This window comes from Hipposideros armiger, unplaced genomic scaffold (assembly GCF_001890085.2).
Source record: "Hipposideros armiger isolate ML-2016 unplaced genomic scaffold, ASM189008v1 scaffold_77, whole genome shotgun sequence".
Taxonomy (NCBI): domain Eukaryota; kingdom Metazoa; phylum Chordata; class Mammalia; order Chiroptera; family Hipposideridae; genus Hipposideros; species Hipposideros armiger.
In genome coordinates this window covers 664,790-682,325 of record NW_017731427.1, presented here as the reverse complement: position 1 = coordinate 682,325, position 17,536 = coordinate 664,790, and the positions used below count along the sequence as shown (strand labels likewise).

Sequence of the window (17,536 nt, the reverse complement as noted above, 5' to 3'; positions counted from 1 at the left end):
TTTTGGAACTCTTTTTCTGGAATGGCCATCGGAGCTGTCGTTGTATTACCCTTGATGTCCTGAATGTCATCAAAATGTCTTCCTTTCAATATTTCCTTTAACTTTGGGTAAAGAAAGAAGTCATTGGGGGCCAGATCAGGTGAGTAGGGAGGATATTCCAATACAGTTATTTGTTTACTGGCTAAAAACTACTTCACAGACAGTGCCGTGTGAGCTGGTGCATTGTCGTGATGCAATAGCCATGAATTATTGGCGAAAAGTTCAGGTTGTGTAATTTTTTCACACAGCCTTTTCAGCACCTCCAAATAGTAAATTTGGTTAACTGTCCAGTTGGCACAAATTCATAATGAATAATCGCTCTGATATCAAAAAAGGTTAGCAACATTGTTGCAGCAAGTTCTCAAACTTAATTGTCAGAACTGGTATGTTAAGAAAAGTTATTCTACTGGAAATATTCTGCTCTTCACCCAGAAATAACAGTTTGGATATCCAGGAAGGGGGAGAGTTTGTGCTGAATTACTGGACAAAGCACGGATTTCAAAGCTTGCTCCTGACACGACTGGAGCAAGCACAGATTTCAGATTAAACTATGTCACACCAATGAAGACAGCGATAAGGAAATACAGTTAAGCTTTTGTTATCATTAGACCACCCCATTGGACAGTAGTGTACTTTTAACATACTAAATTGAGCCATACATTTTAATTTTATATTAATGCTACTAGAAAAGTCATCTCTTTAAGAGGGGAAAAAAGTGATTGCATTAGAGAGAGGCGGTCACATCGAATCACTGGGTGGTATGTTGAGAATTACCAGTAACAGAGCAATCCTTTTCTCAGCATATGAAGCATTGACTGCTTCAGAATGTTAATGGCTTTATTTTTTCCAAGAAGAGGGTCTGAACAGGGAAGATTAATTTCCCTGAGGTTCTAGAAGTCATTACATAGTTACACAAGTCTCTCTCAGTATCCCATGTCAAATCTGAATTAGTATAACAACAATTTTAAGAAAACTACGGAGTCACATTAGATACGCTATCGGTGTCTGATAAATACGGAAGCAATCATTGTTGGCTATAAATATGTAGAATTAATTTAAAAACTGAGCCAGAAGCATACGATATGTATCTTTTGTTTCATGCAGCTGCTGTGATTGGCTGATAAATATTTGCCAGAGAAAGAGAGAGCTGAGAGCTCGTATAGTGTGGCTTGGACATCCTGAGAAGTGTGAAGAAAAACATCCCAGAAATTCAATCAAAAATCAAAAATACAATGTGTTTACCTTTATACCTGGGGTAAGACTATTAAATTCTTGAAAATGGTTGCATAGCAGAGATTGTTAGCTTCCTTTGTTTTCATTGTTTTTTTCTTTAAATTTTTAATTTTTCCCTTGTTAATTGTGTCATAACCAAATCAACATCCTTTTGCTTTTGAATCATCTGTTTCAAATTATCATTAAATAATTCATAGCATTTTAATAGGTATGTCAGAGTTTAACTGAAGAAAATTTACAGTTTATTGCCTTTAGTTCTAGATAAACATTATATTTATATTATTGTAGAAATAATCAAGTAAAGCTAAGTAAAATTATTAGAAAATGAGTCATAAAATTTGTTTGGCTGGGAATTTGTGTGGAGGGAAAAATGGAAAGACATGTTTAAAGCCTGCCAAGGAACTTCACAATTAAAATAATAATTTTTTACACAAACATAACTCAGTAACAAAATATGTCCTAGCATTTATGTGTCTTTAAGACATTATAAATTTCATACCTTGTTATATCATTAGTTACCTTTAACTAGGTTTTGTTTGTTACAAATTTCACACCTTGTTGTATCATTAGTTATCTTTAATTAGGTTTTGTCCTAAGTTTAAATACTGAGGTTTAAATATTGTATTACTTTTTTTGTTGCTAGTGGTATATCTGGCTAAAATTACAAAACTAAGTATATTTTACAAAAAAAAAATCTCTTGATTATGTGACATGGGGTCTGCTTTATCTTCCTGTTTTTATTTAAATAATCATGCTGACTTTATATTGGGCATTGATTGCCCCCCATCCCGTCCCATCCCATCCAGCCAGTAGTTGGCAAGGGCTTGCTGTGAATATGATCCTTTATTAAAACACACAAAACCAATGGCTCCAGTGAAAAGACTGATCTTTTGTTGGGACAATAAAATGTAAACTGTTGTAGGCAGCTAACTATTCTCATGTTTATTGAATGAAGCTACTGTTTTCTTTTTAGGTTTAAATTATTAAATACTCCCAGATTGGCTGAGCATTGCACGTTTTCCTAAAGGTCACAGAGTTCGTTCAGTAGACAGTATTGATTAGAGGGGTTGAAAGCCAGCAGTGCAGCCTACCTTTGATCAGTGAATTCCCACGGCCTGACAACCTGGGCTGTATCCTGAAAATACCTGCTGATGTGTCTCCACAGCTATTACCATGTGAATGATGGTTTTTCTTAGATTGGCTCTTAAATTAGTCTTTTCATCTAAAATGTAGTATTTGAGAAACATTTGGTAATTGCACAGTAGGATTTCTATGCCATTGTTAGCACGAATGGCAATTTCTGAATTGCTAATAGATATAATTTATGCTAACTGAGATTTTTCAGAAATCACTGAGGAGAAAGAGAGTTTTCTCTCCTGCTGAGATTAATTTATGAAATGATTCAAACGTTTTTAGAGAGCAGTTGCACAATTATGAATATAAACGTTGTATCAGTGTGACCGGTTTTCCAGTCGCACATACACAACTGTATATGAGGCAGATAACTTCATTCTATAAAAGCTGTGGTTCCTCACTCTTTAAATCGACAATAAGCACTTAACCCACTGCCCTGCTCTGTTAAAACGGCCATACCTTCCAAGTTGCATAAAAAAACGGCATCCAAGGGGATTTTGATTTGCAAGTCGCAAGTTTGTAATAAGTTTCATTGTAATTGTAGTGTGCTATGTGAATTATTCTCATCTATCAACATAACTGTTGTTCCATTTTGATTTTCAATTTGTTGATTTGAGAATTTGTAAATGGAAGTCTATTCATATACTAGATTGTGGCTTTCTTCCTTAAAGATAATTCTATTTGAATTAAAAGGCAAAACCCAAAAGTTGCAGGATTTGCATTCCTAAAATTTTATTGAATGATGATATTTATTTTATATTTGAAAATATTTTTGAAGGTCAACTACTAAAGAACTATAAAGAATGTATAGGTAGCTAGCTGTCTTCCTGAAAATAGCTACGTAACTTCCATTTCTCTATATCTTATCATTTCTTACATTTTGAGGGAAGTAAGTACTTACAGGAGGTCAAGGCAGTTTTTTGGGGGAAGTCACACCTGTTTATGTTTCACTTGTTCACTCAGTCTTTGTAAAGCTACCCAGATATCCACATTCAGAAAATGTGACTATCATGTTTTGTTTTTTACCATTTCATAACTATAATGTTAACACGACTTTTCCCTTGTGAGATTTTCTGAGTCGTTATCAAGATACACATTTGTTTGTATTTTTACTGACTTGTTAACATTGGGAAGTCTTTATCGCATTTGCTTTGACGTGAATGTAAAGATTCATTCATAGAATAGAAAATGAGTGTGGAAGACTGAAGATCGCATACAAGAAAATCCAAAGCTCTTAGAGGTCACTTTTAACATCATTGAGCATTCTATCTTTTTTTCAGTTTATTTTAAATATAATTTGGGGTAACCTAATTGCTATATATGACTTGGTTATTGGGAAGTTAATGTCAAATTGCTAAATTTACTGTAAATCGGCATATGTGTATTGTTTAATGGAAATTAGGTACTGTGCTAATTTTAATTATTTAACTGAGGTGTTAAAGATTTTCCTTGGAGAGACTGTGTTAATTTTTTCTTTTCCTTTTTTAGGTTTTATATGAACAATTCAAGTTTTTCTTGAATCTCTATTTTCTGGTAGTCTCCTGCTCACAGTTTGTGCCAGCATTGAAAATAGGCTATCTCTACACCTACTGGGCTCCTCTGGTAAAAGAAAAGATTTTTGAAATTAAGTTAAATTGTTAAATATTTAGAATATAGTTGTAAGAGTTGAGATGGGTAATAGATAAATTGATCAGATTTTACAAACGTGATATTGTTGCTGTGTATCATTGCATTTTTGTTAAAAGATTTGACAGAGTTCTGTTGCTTGGGTACTTGGCAGCCCTGGAGCAGCGCACGGGCTGGAACAGCCCCCCGCCAGCTCCCTCCTGGGCCCACAGAGTGGCTGGGAAGGGCACCATGGGGTCTGCTCGGTACTGTGTGACATCCTGACAGATGGACAGTTTTCACCCCAGGCTGATGGTGACAGTGCTAAGTATCTCCGTGAAGTCTAGACAGTGTCTGCCTGACAGCTCAGTGTATAAAACTTTTGGAAAGGCAGATGGTACTTATCATTGGATGTTTCCACTTCAGACACTTGTTGTCTTGGTAGTTTTTGCTGTTCGCTGATAGTTTTAATAAGTTCCATCTTATAGATACAAATGCACTTTCTTCCTTCACCTAGAAAAATGGACCGCTTCCTTTAGCCCTGTGGGGCAGACTCCCAAGTGACATGGCCAGGGACTGTGGGCAGTGAGGGAAGCCCTTCGGGGAGCGCAGGGCAGGCTCCGGCTCCCACCGAGGTGCTGCCTTCACAGCCCGAATCTGAGCGGCCTGCTGGCTCATCCCATAGGCCGGGGCAGCGGGGGTGTGACTCGGGGAACAGAACCCCAAGTGCCAAATAAAGAAACCGTTTCCACTTACTAGGTTAGTAAGACCGAAAGAGACCTTGTGCTGGCAGTGTGACGTGGTGGTAGTGGAAACGCCCATCTGGCCAGGCCGCAGGCGACTTGGGTCGTAGGTACCAAAGGCATTAGAATGGTGCAGCGTTTTTATTTGAGGGCTTTATCCCAAAGAAGGAATGATTGGTTACAAAGTCTAAAGAATGTCTATTATTTTTGATGAAAAAATTATTTAAAGTTTCAGATGTCCAACAGTGGATTGTTTAACTGTGCTGCATGCCATGTGTATGTTGGAATACTGTGTTACTGAGTAGCTTTAAAATGATGTTTACAAGATGTATTTAACAACATTAAAGGTACATATGTTAAAATAAGTGGGAAAGTGCGTTAAAATATGGAAAGAATGACATACACACTCTTTGATCAGCCGGGAGTGAGTGAGCCTGTGTCCAGCTCGTCTAAGCCATGTCGATACAGCAGCAAATGAGACGGACGGTGCCGTCCTGACAGCTCAGGTCTGGCGGAGAGAGAGAATTTGAACAGGTCCACATGCTGAGGAAGAAATACAAAGTAGGATAGGGGATCGAGAAGGAAATTTTAACAGTGTGGCCAAGGAAGGCCCCTCTGAGGGGGCGGGTGGCATTTGAATGACGTCTGAGTGATGGGAGGGCGGGGCTGAGCCCCGTAAAGAGCAGGGAAACAGGATGGCAGGCCCGGGAGCAGCAGTCGCTGAAGCCCTTAGGCCTGCAGGACACTTGGCATGGGCCACCGTGTGGGGACGTGGGGACTGTGCGTGGAAAGGAGGTGGGAGCGCGGCTGGGTCAGCTGCCCCAGGGCTCGCGGCTTTCGCCGTGAGCGCATAGGGGCTGTGCGTTTGCGTCCGTGCTGCTGCGCCCACGAGGAGCACTGATGCTTCCAGCGCAGTTGGAGAGTCTGTGTGAAAGCCACCCGCCACTTTCTTCCTTCTTTTCTCTCAGTTTCTTCCCACTGGAGGGACCTCTGTTCTGAAGCTGAGGTTCTCATCGCCATGCAGCTCTTAATCATTTCAGTACTGTTTGTATCATTAAACTACAGTATTGTTTTCCATGATTAACAATTTTAGATAAAGGGTATCCTACTCTACATCTTTTTGTTGTTTGTTTTTGTTTTTTTTTTAGCTGAGCCATCCTGCCACCTGTTGGCAGCTCGGCGGCAGCTCAGCTCAGGCCTGGACTCAAACCCTGTTGCTCAGAGCTTGCGCTCTTGAGCGAGCTCTTAACCAACTGAGCTACTCGGCCGGCCCTCCATCTTTTTTGCAACAATCTTTTTTAGCTTAACATGGGCTTATAAAACTGATCCACGTTGACACATGTACCTAGTTCATTCGTCTTTCACATCTCCAAAGTGTTCCTTTTTATGACCAGCACAAATATTGGTCCATCATCCTGGGAAAGGAGACTTTTAGGTAGTTTCTAGTTTTTCATAATCACAGACTTGGCTGTAATGACCAGTCTGAATGCACGTTCCTGTGCACGTGGGCCAGAACTGCCAAAGGCTTTGTGTGCCCTGGAAGCCTCATTTTAAAGCGCTGTTCTTTTTTTTTTTTTTTTAAAGATTTTTATTGGGGAATTGGGGGAGGGAAACAGCTTTAGGGGAACAGACAAGTTGCTGTCCTTTTGTTCTTCAGTCTAGTTGTGGAGGACATCGCTTCACTGGCCCATGTTGGTATTATCATTGCGCTCTTCCTGGGTGAGGCAGTCGCTCACTGGCCATTGGACGGCTGCTCACAGTAGCTGACTCCTGCTGCCGGCCAGCCCCACTGCAGCCTACGCCGTTGCCGGCAACTCACAGCAGCCCAGCTCCAGGTCGAGCTGTTGTTCACCATCTTAGCTGTAGAGGGTGCAGCATCACTGGCCCTCATGTGGGATCTGAACTGGGGCCCTGCTGCTCAGAGCTGGTGCCCCAAGCCAACTCCTAACCAATGCACCGCTTGGCCGGCCCTTTTCCATGTTCTTTTTTTTAAAGATTTTTATTGGGGAATTGGGGGAAGGGGAACAGACAAGCTGCTGTCACCCTGTTCCTCAGTCCAGTTGTGGAGGACGTTGCCCCACTGGCCCAAGTTGGCACCATCATTGCACTCTTCCCCAGGGAGACAGATCAGTCGCTGGCCTCTGGACGGCCTCTCACTGCGGCTGCTGGCCGCTCATGCTGGCTGTTGGCCGCCGGCCACACACTGTAGCCCATGGCAACCCACTGCAGCAGGGGCTGCAGCCCAGCCGTCGCCGGCGACTCACGGCAGCCCAGCTCCAGGTTGAGCCACCGTTCAGCATCTTAGCTGTGGAGGGCAGTGTCACCGGCCCCCACATGTGGGATCCGAACCGGGGCCCTCCAGCATCCCAAGCCAGCTCCCAACCATCGCGCCACTCGGCCGGCCCCCATGTTCTTTTAAACAAAGGAAGTATTCATCAACAGGGCTTTCTCCCTAAGTTCCTGAGATGTGAATTTTTAAAATGGGCTTAGGTATAGTAAAAATTGTAAATCTTTTTCTATGTATCATATTCCTTTTATACTATTTCATTGTTACGTTTCATCTTTTTTCTTTGTTTTCATTTATTTTATGTTTTAGAAATAATATACAGTTGACTCCTGAACAGCATGGAAGTTAGGGCCCCACACAGTAAAAAATCCGCATATAACTTTTGATTCCCCCAAAACTTACTTCCTGGGCATCTGTGGGGGATGGGTTCCAGGACCCCCTGAAGATACCAAAATCCACAGATGTTCAAGTCCCCTGTATAATGTGGCACACAGTTATACCGTGTCAGTGACAGTCAGTCCCCTGCATCCGTGGACTAACTCCCAATCAGAAACCAAAAACGGTACAGGTATTTATTGAAAAAAAATCTGTGTATAAGTGGACTCTGCATAGGTCATACCCGTATTGTTCAAGGGTCAACTGTAAATTGAGGGGAATAAAGATAAAACTAAATAGAAAAAGAAGTTTCCCTTTTTTGTTAAAGTCAAGTTTTCTTAAATATTTGATTTTATTTTGTTTTATAGGGATTTGTCTTGGCTGTTACTATCACGAGGGAAGCAATTGATGAATTTCGGCGTTTTCAGCGAGACAAGGAAGTGAATTCACAACTGTACAGCAAGCTTACAGTAAGAGGTTAGTTAGCAAGACACTTTTAATCCAGCTTATCGTTTGTTCGATGTAATCATCATTTTAGCCTTGACATAAATGAAAGAAAACGTGTCTTAATTCTGTTACTGGAAATAGTATTATGTGAGTGCATGTGGTATCTAATTAAGTGTCTTAACATACATACAGTTTCAGAGTAGGTTTGTATTCATTCTCTAGATGCTTGGATATATGTGTGTGTGACTATACACACACACATACACACATATACACATAGGTTAGTAATTATGTAGTGTGCTCTGTTACAATTTGTATATAATGCTTGTGTACTTAGACACACGTAGTACCCAACTGGGGTACACACATTTCCTGTGAATCGTAGTATCGCCTTATTTAAATCATTCTTTGCACTATATTTTGTACATGATTATAAAGTTAGACATCTAATACCAGGGCTATGCTTAACTAAAGGACGTTGAGTGCCTAAAATAAATGTCCTGATCCCAGGTGGTAACTGGTGTGTGCCGGTTTCTCCTTTACCTTCCTCCAGGGCTTAGCCCTCGGTGTTTAGTCCTAGTGGTACAAAAGAAGCAATGTTTTAGAAAGGGAATGGGGGGAGCTATTACAAATAGGCATTGTGACAGTGTATAAGTGACAATGACACCTTGGCAATGAGGGAAGACATTGCAAAACCAAGTGGGCATTCATAATAACCTTGGAGTCTGTTTAATAGGAAGTTCAGAGTGGCTTCTGTTTGTACGAGTATATGGACATTTGTATAATGAATTATTTGAAATAGTCCTGTCCCAAAAAAATTCTTTTTACAGCTTATTGGGATATATTTCATATAATATAAAATTCATCCATTTAAAGTATGCAGTTCAGTGGTTTTGGGTATATTCAGAGTTCTGAAACTATCACCACCATAATTTTAGAACATTTTTAACATTCTAGGAAGAAAATATGCATATATTAACAGTCCCCCTCCATTCCTGCCCCTTCCCTACCCTCCTCCAGCCCCAGCAACCCCTAATCTACTTTGTATCTCCAAATTTGCCTCTTCTGAACATTGCACATAAGTGGGATCATCAGTGTGTGGTCTTCTGTCACTGGCTGCTTTCACCTGGCAAAATATTTCCAAGGTTCCAAGTTATGGCGTGTGTCAGTACTTTATTTCATTTGTTGCCAGATAATATTCCACTGTATGATATATCACGTTTTGTTTACCCATTTATTAGTGGATGGACATTTGGGTTTCCACTTTTAGGCTATAAATAATGCTGTTATGAACATTTGTGTACAAGTTTTTGTGTAAACATTGTTTTTGTTTTTGTACACATTTGTAAGAGTGAGATTGCCAGTTTATGTGGTAACTATGTTTTTGATGACCTGCCAAACTGTTTTCCTAATTGGCTGCATCATTTGCATTCTCACCAGCTGCGTATGAGTGTTCTAGTTTCTTCACATCCTCACCAACACTTGTTACTGTCTCATTTTGGTTGTAGCCACCCTCATGCATATGAGGTGGGATCTCACTGAGGTTTTGAGTTGCTTCTCCCTAAAGCCTAATGATGTGGGGCATCTTTTCATGTGCTTCCTGGCCATTTGGAAATCTTCTTTGGGAGAAATGTGTATTCAGATTCTTCGTCTACTTTTTAACTGGGTTATTTGTTTTTCTATTATTGAGTTGTAAGAATTCTTTATATATTCTGGCTTTAAGTCCTCTGTCAGATACATGATTTGGAAATATTTTATATCATATTTGGGTTGTTTTTTCTTTTTCTTGATGGTGTCCTCTGCCGCACAGAAGTTTTTAATTTTAATGAAGTCCACCTCATCTATTTTTTCTTCTGTTGCTTATGCTTTGGGAGTTTTATCTAAGAAACATTTTGCCAACCCAAGAGTACAACGATTTACTTCTATATTTTCTTATAGGAGTTTTATATTGGGTTCTTATAATCAGGTTTATGATTCATTTTCATTTCATATTTTGTGTATGGTCAGTCCACATTCTTTTGCATGTGATTATCAAGTTGTCCCTGTACCATTTGTTGAAAAGTTTATTCTTGATTGAATTGAAAACTTAATAAAAAGCTTTGATGCTTAAAATCTGGCATGCTAGAGGAAAGGTGTGTTGTAGACAAGAAGGTTTGCTTTAGTTTTGCAAAAAGGAGACCCCAGAATGGCCAGGTAAATTAGGTGTAACTGTGGTTGGTCTTTTTTTTTAGAATACACTATAGATCCTGGCTTGTTTTTAAAATTGTTTTAATTGTGGTATTTGTCCAGAATAGAAATTTGTTTCTGTGCATTAATGGTATCATTTAAAAATAAATGGTGTGGTGATACCAGCGAAAATGGCAGAGTAGGCAGCTCCACATGTCCGTTCTTCCACAGAAAGGAAAAAAATCAGAGTGTTTCCCTATGAAATTAGAATAGGCAGAAGAAACAAGCAGTGAACTTGAACTAGGTCACATGAAATTATCCAGTCTGAGGAGCAGAAAGAAGAATGAAGAAAAATAAATAGATCCTAGGAGACTTGTGGGATAGCATCAAGTGTACTAATATACACATAATGGGATCCTAGGAGGAGAAGAGAGAGAAAGGGAAGAGAGCTATTTGAAGGAATAACCATTTACTTCCCCAACTTGATGAAAGACATCAGCCTATAGGTTCAGGTTGTTCAGTGAACCCCTGGGAGGATAAATGCAGAAAGAGCCATACTGAGACATATAGTCAGACTGTTGAAACCCAGGGACCAGGGGAACATCCTGAGATCAGCCAGAGAGCAGCCACCCGTCACATGTAAGGGGTCTCTATTCAGGTGGTGAGAAACCAGCAGGAGGAACGCAGTGGAGTGGCATTTAAAAAATGGTAAAAGAAAAACTGTCAATCAAGAATTCTATATTTAGTAAAAGTATCATTCAAACACGAAGGAGAAATTGTGACAATCTCAGATAAGTTTAGAGTTGAAAGCAGGGACTCTAGCAAATACACATAATGCCCTTGTTCATTGCAGCATTGTTTACAGTCGCCAAAAGGTGATGACCCAAATGTCCATCAGGGATGGATGTCTGAATAAACAAAACCATGCCGTATTCATACACCGCAGCATTACCTAACCATAAAATTTAATGCAATACTGATAGACGGTGTAATGTGGATGAATCTTGAAAACATCACGCTGTGTAAAGGAAGCTGGACACAGAAGAGCATATGCTGTATAATGTCATTTACGCGAAATACGCAGACACGTAAAGTAATTGGGATAGAATGCAGATTGTGGTGGCATGGCCTGGGGACGTAGGGCATGGGGGCAACTGCTTCATGTGGGGATGGGAGTGTTTTGGAACTTGATGGGGTTGGTCATACAACACTGTGAATGTCCTCTGTGCCACAGAATTGTCCACTTTAAAATGGCTGATTTTATGTTGTCACTTTCACCTAAAAGTAGTGCAAAATGTTGAGGAAGACATACTAATATTGTCTTATACTTCTATGATATTTGAAGTCAAAATACTTTAAAAATAATTTTTAGTAGGTGTATTTCATACTGAAGGAAACTTACCTCTAAAAAAATTGGTCATCCTTGCTGGTGATTTATGAAATGGACATGGTGTAACGACAGCTGCTATTTTCTGACTTCCTGTGTGGCAGATGACATTCACCATATTCCTCCGTCCATGGTGGGGTGGTATTATCTCCAGGTTACAGATGCGAAACCTGAGGTCCAGCTGAATAACCTGCCTGAGTCAGGTGTTCGGTAGAGTTCCCATCTGAACCTGGACCGTTCTGACCGCTCTGACCCCCAGTGTTCTTTCACCTGGCGCTTTGCTTTGTGGCTAGTTGTTCTGATGCAAATGCCTGATGAGTAAAATCTAGGGCATAAGAAATACATGGTTATGCTTAGTGTTGGGCATAGTTTAAAATGTATTTTGTTGTCGAGAATATTTGCCGCCCGTCTCCTTAATTTCTGATATTTCACAGTCACTATTTGAATGGCATGAGGACTACTTGTGTGATTTACTGTGGTTTGTTGTATCATTTACAACATTAGAACTTTTAATATTTGGAGTTCTTCAGCACATTCTTGTAGAAATATACTGGGAAATGTTCTCTCTCTCTCTTTTTTTTTTTTTAAGGAAAGCCCCTTCCACTTTTAAGTATGCTAATATCTTAAAGGTGCTTTGTCTGGGAGCAGAGCATATTCTAACTGGTAGATGATCTCAGTCAACACTGATGATTCTTAGTTAGCTCTTTGTTTTGTTGCCTGAGAAGCTCCTCTTCTTATGTGGGAGTTTTCCTTTCCTTCCTTTCTCCTTGGTTATGACTGCTTTTATCCTTCATTATTATCTCTTAACGGAGGACAATGTAAGATAGACTCCCCTACTTGTTGGAAGCTCTCGCAGAATTCCTGATGAAGGGGAGTGGGAACTGTGGGCCACTCTACCTTCGGGTTCTTGGAATCAGGGTTGTATTTTCTTGCTGTTGCTGGGAGAGGTGTGCACATCGTGTGCCGTGGTTGTAATTACCCAGTTGGCTAGTTCACAATTCAATTCTACAAATATTTACTAAGCACTCACTATGTGTTCGGCACTGTGATAACCTCATGAGATTCAAACATGAGTCAGTCCGATGCCTTTCAAAGAGCTCATGCAGCATTCTAGCAGACAGGATAAACTCAGAGGTCTTTGTTTTTGTTTTAATCAGCCACCAGATCTCAGCAGGGCTAAGTCATATCAACCACTGTTAGCGTAGTTTCCAACCTTAAACCTAAAGTGAATGTGAAACTTTATATGTTGAAATGGAGCTTGAATTAGCTCTGCACTACGGTTTCATACAGCTTGTGATTATTTTCCAGTCTGTCTTAGATATTTCTTTTAATAGTCCTGGCATTTTGTTGTTGAACTTGTTTTCAGGTATTCAGACATATGCGAGAGAGAAAGCCTGCTGTCTTTGAACCTTATGTAAATCATGTGTGTAAGAGAGAGAATGTAAGAGAACATTTGCATATTTACATGTTTCTGGTTTTCCGCTTTCCTTGCCAAAAAGAAACCTATTCATGTAGAGAACAAAAGGAGACCGTCTTCCTTATTCCTACAAGTTTTCGTATCTTTGATTCATATTACGAGCACTGTGGTTCGTGCTTGTAAAACTCATTCTGGTTTTTACATTTAAGAAATTCATGAAAGATCTCAATGAAAGTTTGCCATCCTTTAGTGACATTCACTTTGTTTGTGAGAAGCAATTATTCCTTTAAAGATACAGAGATTTTTAAATCCCTTTTTAGTAGTGTCTTTTATGTATTGTCTATTCATTATATGCACTTTCACAGGGAAATTATAGAATGCAGTTGGTTTTATGAGTTACTATATTTTCTACTTGGCAAGAAGGATTTCCTTTTGTGACCGTCATATGGTAAGATAGTTTTTAAAATAGTATACTGAAGTGTTAGCTGAATTCGCATCAGAAATTGCTTAGCAGCTGATACACCTGGAAGTAATCAGAGTTGATTGCTGCAGTCCAATATTCAGAGAAGTGCTGATGACTTTCCTTATTTGTTTATGTGGTGTCACCTCTCGTTCGTCCACGTTTGTGACAGTACAGATGAAGTGCACCACCAGGCATGTGGGAATTGGTTCTGTGTGCTTGATTCGTGTAGTCAGAGCAGTTCTTGGACAGACACACTCAGCTTTTCACAGATTCATCTCAGAGTCCCTTTTTGTGAAGTAGATATAAATCATCTTTCTTGTCTGTGATCTGAGCAGCATTTGAAATGAACCCACTCCCATAGTTATTCAAGAATGTTCAGCACGCATCACCACATTGCTTCTGCACAGTGATATGTGGCGGTCTGTGGTGTATTTCCGGCACAACACACACTTCAGCTGTATGATCACGTTGGTCTAGTGCTCTGGCTGCACCGAGGTGGACACGTGGACACACACACTCAGGACAGATACCCGGACGCAGGAGTACACATGTCTGCCCATCACCCGCATGGCCGATGTGTTTCCTCGACGCCCCTGAGATGGCCTGTGAATTCATCTCTTCAGGATGCTCACATGCTGCTGTTTTTATTACATTGTTGGGGGATGAGGGCCTGGGATGCAGGAAGCGTGAGACACTTGCTGGCTCATATGGGGTCCTTTCTCAACATGGAGGAGCTGTGTGTATGTGTGTCTGATAGCGCCTGAACTTCCCTCTGGTAACTGTCTTTCTCTGTGATTGCCTTCCGTGAGTGCATCCCCACCCGTATCCCCACCCCCAGGCTGGGCAGACTGACTGGCACACGGCACACGGCGGGAAAGTGGGACAGCGAACACAGTGAGGACTGTCCAGGTCAAATATGAAGTTTCAAGCCCGATAGGTGCTGTCAGCAAGCTGCCGGGAAGGTTGCAGAGTTTGCAGAGCGAATGCCACACACACCCCTCCCCCACCATCCCCGCCCTCTGTACATGGAACGTTTTCTAACTTGCCAACTTGATTGGAGCAAAGTGCTCTCATTGTGTTTAGCTTGTTAGTTTTAACATTTCATTGTCTGGTTTTGATCTTTTATAGAAGTTTACTCACCTTTTTTTCCTATTTCCTTTGTTACCTTATTATAGTTTCTATACTAAGAGAAATTTATCACGTGTGGCAGATATTTTTATCTTATATGACTAATTTTTTTAGCATTTTTTAGATGTAGATAAATTTATAGTTTTTCTGATCTTTTCCTTTGTCGATTTACTTTAATCTTAGAGAGTCCGTGCATCCCAGTTAGTGTATTTTAATTTCCTTACAGTAGGTATGTGTTTTCATTTTTTAGTGGTTTGAGTTACTCCATTTGCAATTTTATGTTTAAAGTGTGTGTTACATGGAGAAGGAATCTACCTTTTCTTTTGTTCCCCAAATAGTCAGTTAGTTACTTTGAAACCAGTCATTAAAGTTACGGAAGTTCTTGTCTCAGGCCTTGGAGCAACATGTAGATTCGCTGGGCCCTGCCTCTGCGTTCTGCTCTGCTCCATGCCGGCTGTAACCAGTGTGCCTTTATGGTACAGCCTAGTGGCTTGGGAAGCCTCCCCTCCCGCTTCCCTTCCCCAGACAGGAAACATGAGACACTAAATACATATAAGGTCACTGGGAAATGTCCCCTCTGCTCGTGAAGCCTTGGTCACAGCCACTCCGCAGCCTGGCAGCCTCCATGCATCGGTTTCCTCACTCTTCCAGCAGCAGCTGACACCAGCCTGCACACTCGGGATCGTTGAGGACTAAGCCACCGTGGTGTGGGCCAGTGAGCACGCAGAGGAGACGGGCCTGGGTCAGATGGCCGCTGCCTGTGGCTCGTCCCCTCTGTCAGGACTGCCACGGCCGTCACTCCCTCCCCGCTGGGCCCTGGGCATTTGCCGCATTTGCGGGCCCGTGAGGGAGAGAGGCCGCTGCTCTGTACATCTTCTCATTTTAGCGACTGAGAGGCTTAGAACTTGTTAACTGACAGCCACCCACAGTACCAGTATGTTGTACCGTAGCCTTTGGTAAATATTTAAGAAGTTTATCTAGCTACAGGAATCAGATTATGCAGAGAGCAGTGGGCCTACCCAGGACTTCAGGGTGTCCTGTTGTCACACTGGTTTGACACTGTACTGCTCAGCCTTCTCATACTCTGTCCATATTGTAATATTATTAACATTAGAGAACTTTCTACACTGCTTTTAACAAAAACTATTCCCTTAAACATGTCATTGCAAGTAAGTTCCATTGACATGAATAACGATTGTTAGATAATGCCTAAAAATTAAAGGCTTTTAAATATAAATTCTGTCTGTTATGCGATGGAGTAATAACTTTCTCAGATATGTAAAATCTTGATTAAGGAGTCAGAAAAAGGATATGTCTTCTATGTTTCAAAATATTAAAAAATCAGTTCCTGGTTTATTACATCTGATGGCAACAGTGTTTCTTTCTCTCCGTTTTGAATGTGTGCATGACAGAGAGTACACAAAGGCAAAAGAGTGGGTGGTGGGAGAAGGGATAACGTTAAATGATAAGACGGGGCTTCTGCTGCGTGAGCTCGGGGAGCATGAGATCAGTGAGGTGCCTTCACTGCCTGGTGCTTAGCCATAAACGGAATAGTGGGGTGCAGACATGGAGCTTGAAGTGACTGAGGAAGAAATCATTAAAATGGACTTTCTTTTGTGGCTATTTCCTGGCTGTGACTACACATATACTTATCAGCTGTGGAGATAGCTTAAGGTTTGTTGTACATGTACGAGGTGTGATCAAACAACACGGTGAATGTTTAAATTAAAAACCATTTATTACAGTAAAAGACACATTGCCATTAATCCCCCTCGTTTCACAACACACTCATCCCATCGTTCGTGCCACTTTCTGAAGCAGTTCTGGAAGTCCTCTTTGCTGAATGTCTTTAGTTGCGCTGTCGTGGCTGCCTCGATATGCTGAATCGATTCAAAATGTTTACCTTGATGGTCGTTTTGACTTTGGGGAAGAGCCAGAAGTTGTATGGTGCCTGATCTGATGAATAAGGTAGATGAGGACACACCGTAATATTTTTATTTGACAGAAATTGCTGTACCAGAAGCGATGTGTGACACGGAGCATTGTCATGATGGTGGATGATTTACGGCACACTTTAAAACACCTTCTCTCAACCGTAGCTCACACCCGACTGACTGCACCAAACAGGTTGAAACTTGTCACACACTGTTCCTAAGGTTTGACATTTCCTCTTCCCATGTTGAAGATCCCTGCCTTTCCGTTGGATGGCACGCAGCGGCAGCATTTACTGTAGTCTGTGATCACAACAGAAAGGCTTCATGTCACACATCACTTCTTGTACGGCAATTTCTGTCAAATAAAAACAATTCGGTGTGTCCTCACCCACCTTATTCATGGGATCTGGCACCGTGTGACTTCTGGCTCTTCCCCAAAGTCAAAATTACCATGAAAGGTAAACATTTTGAATCGATTCAGGACATGGAGGCAGCCACGACAGCGCAACTAAAGACACTCACGAAAGAGGGCTTCCAGAACTGCCTCAGAAAGTGGCAAGAACGATGGGATACGTGTGTTAGAAGCGAGGGGGAGTTTTATGAGGGGGATTAATGGCAATGTGTCTTTTACTATAATACATTTTTTTTGTTTAAACATTCACTGTGTTTTGTGATCACACCTCGTAATTCTAAAGAACCTTGCTACTTTATAATATGAATGAAAAGTAGCTCCATCCCTTATGTGTTTAATATATAATTGAGGAACATGAAAAATACAACATTTATAAAGCTTATTAATAGCCTCCAGACACATTTTTAGGAACTTGTTTGGTACTATTGAAACTTTGCTTTAAGAGGTATTTAGGAAATAAGGTTTATAATAAGTTGAATGTGGTCTAAAAGTCAATGAATGACTGTTAATGTTAGGTTTTGATAATGTAACATGAACTTACTGTTGCTCTGTTAGCTTTCAGAATAAACTGAACAGAAAAGAATTGGACCTTTTCCCATTTTAAAATAGTTACAAAAATGTAAGGAGACCCACAAGGCTGTTCTTAGTCCTAAAAGGGAGACCCACAGGGAGAAGACCCCTGAGACGGGGAGGGAGGGGAAGGGGGGAGGGAGGGAGGGCGTGAGGGCGTGCCCCGAGACCAGGGCACTGAGAGAAGCTTGACGTC

The 17,536-nt window shown here is 40.9% G+C and overlaps 1 protein-coding gene across 4 annotated transcripts in view; it reads left to right on the top strand.

The window, feature by feature from the left end:
* ATP9B (ATPase phospholipid transporting 9B) overlaps window positions 1–17,536 on the top strand; it is a 183,904-nt gene that overhangs the window by 15,842 nt on the left and 150,526 nt on the right. For 3 of the 4 annotated variants that reach the window (XM_019643360.1, XM_019643362.1, XM_019643363.1), the window contains exons 3-5: window positions 1,144–1,294; window positions 3,895–4,008; window positions 7,785–7,893. In XM_019643360.1, the coding sequence (XP_019498905.1) occupies window positions 1,144–1,294; window positions 3,895–4,008; window positions 7,785–7,893 (374 nt within the window). The remainder of the gene's footprint in view (window positions 1–1,143; window positions 1,295–3,894; window positions 4,009–7,784; window positions 7,894–17,536) is intronic. The other variant, XM_019643361.1, reaches the window with a different exon arrangement.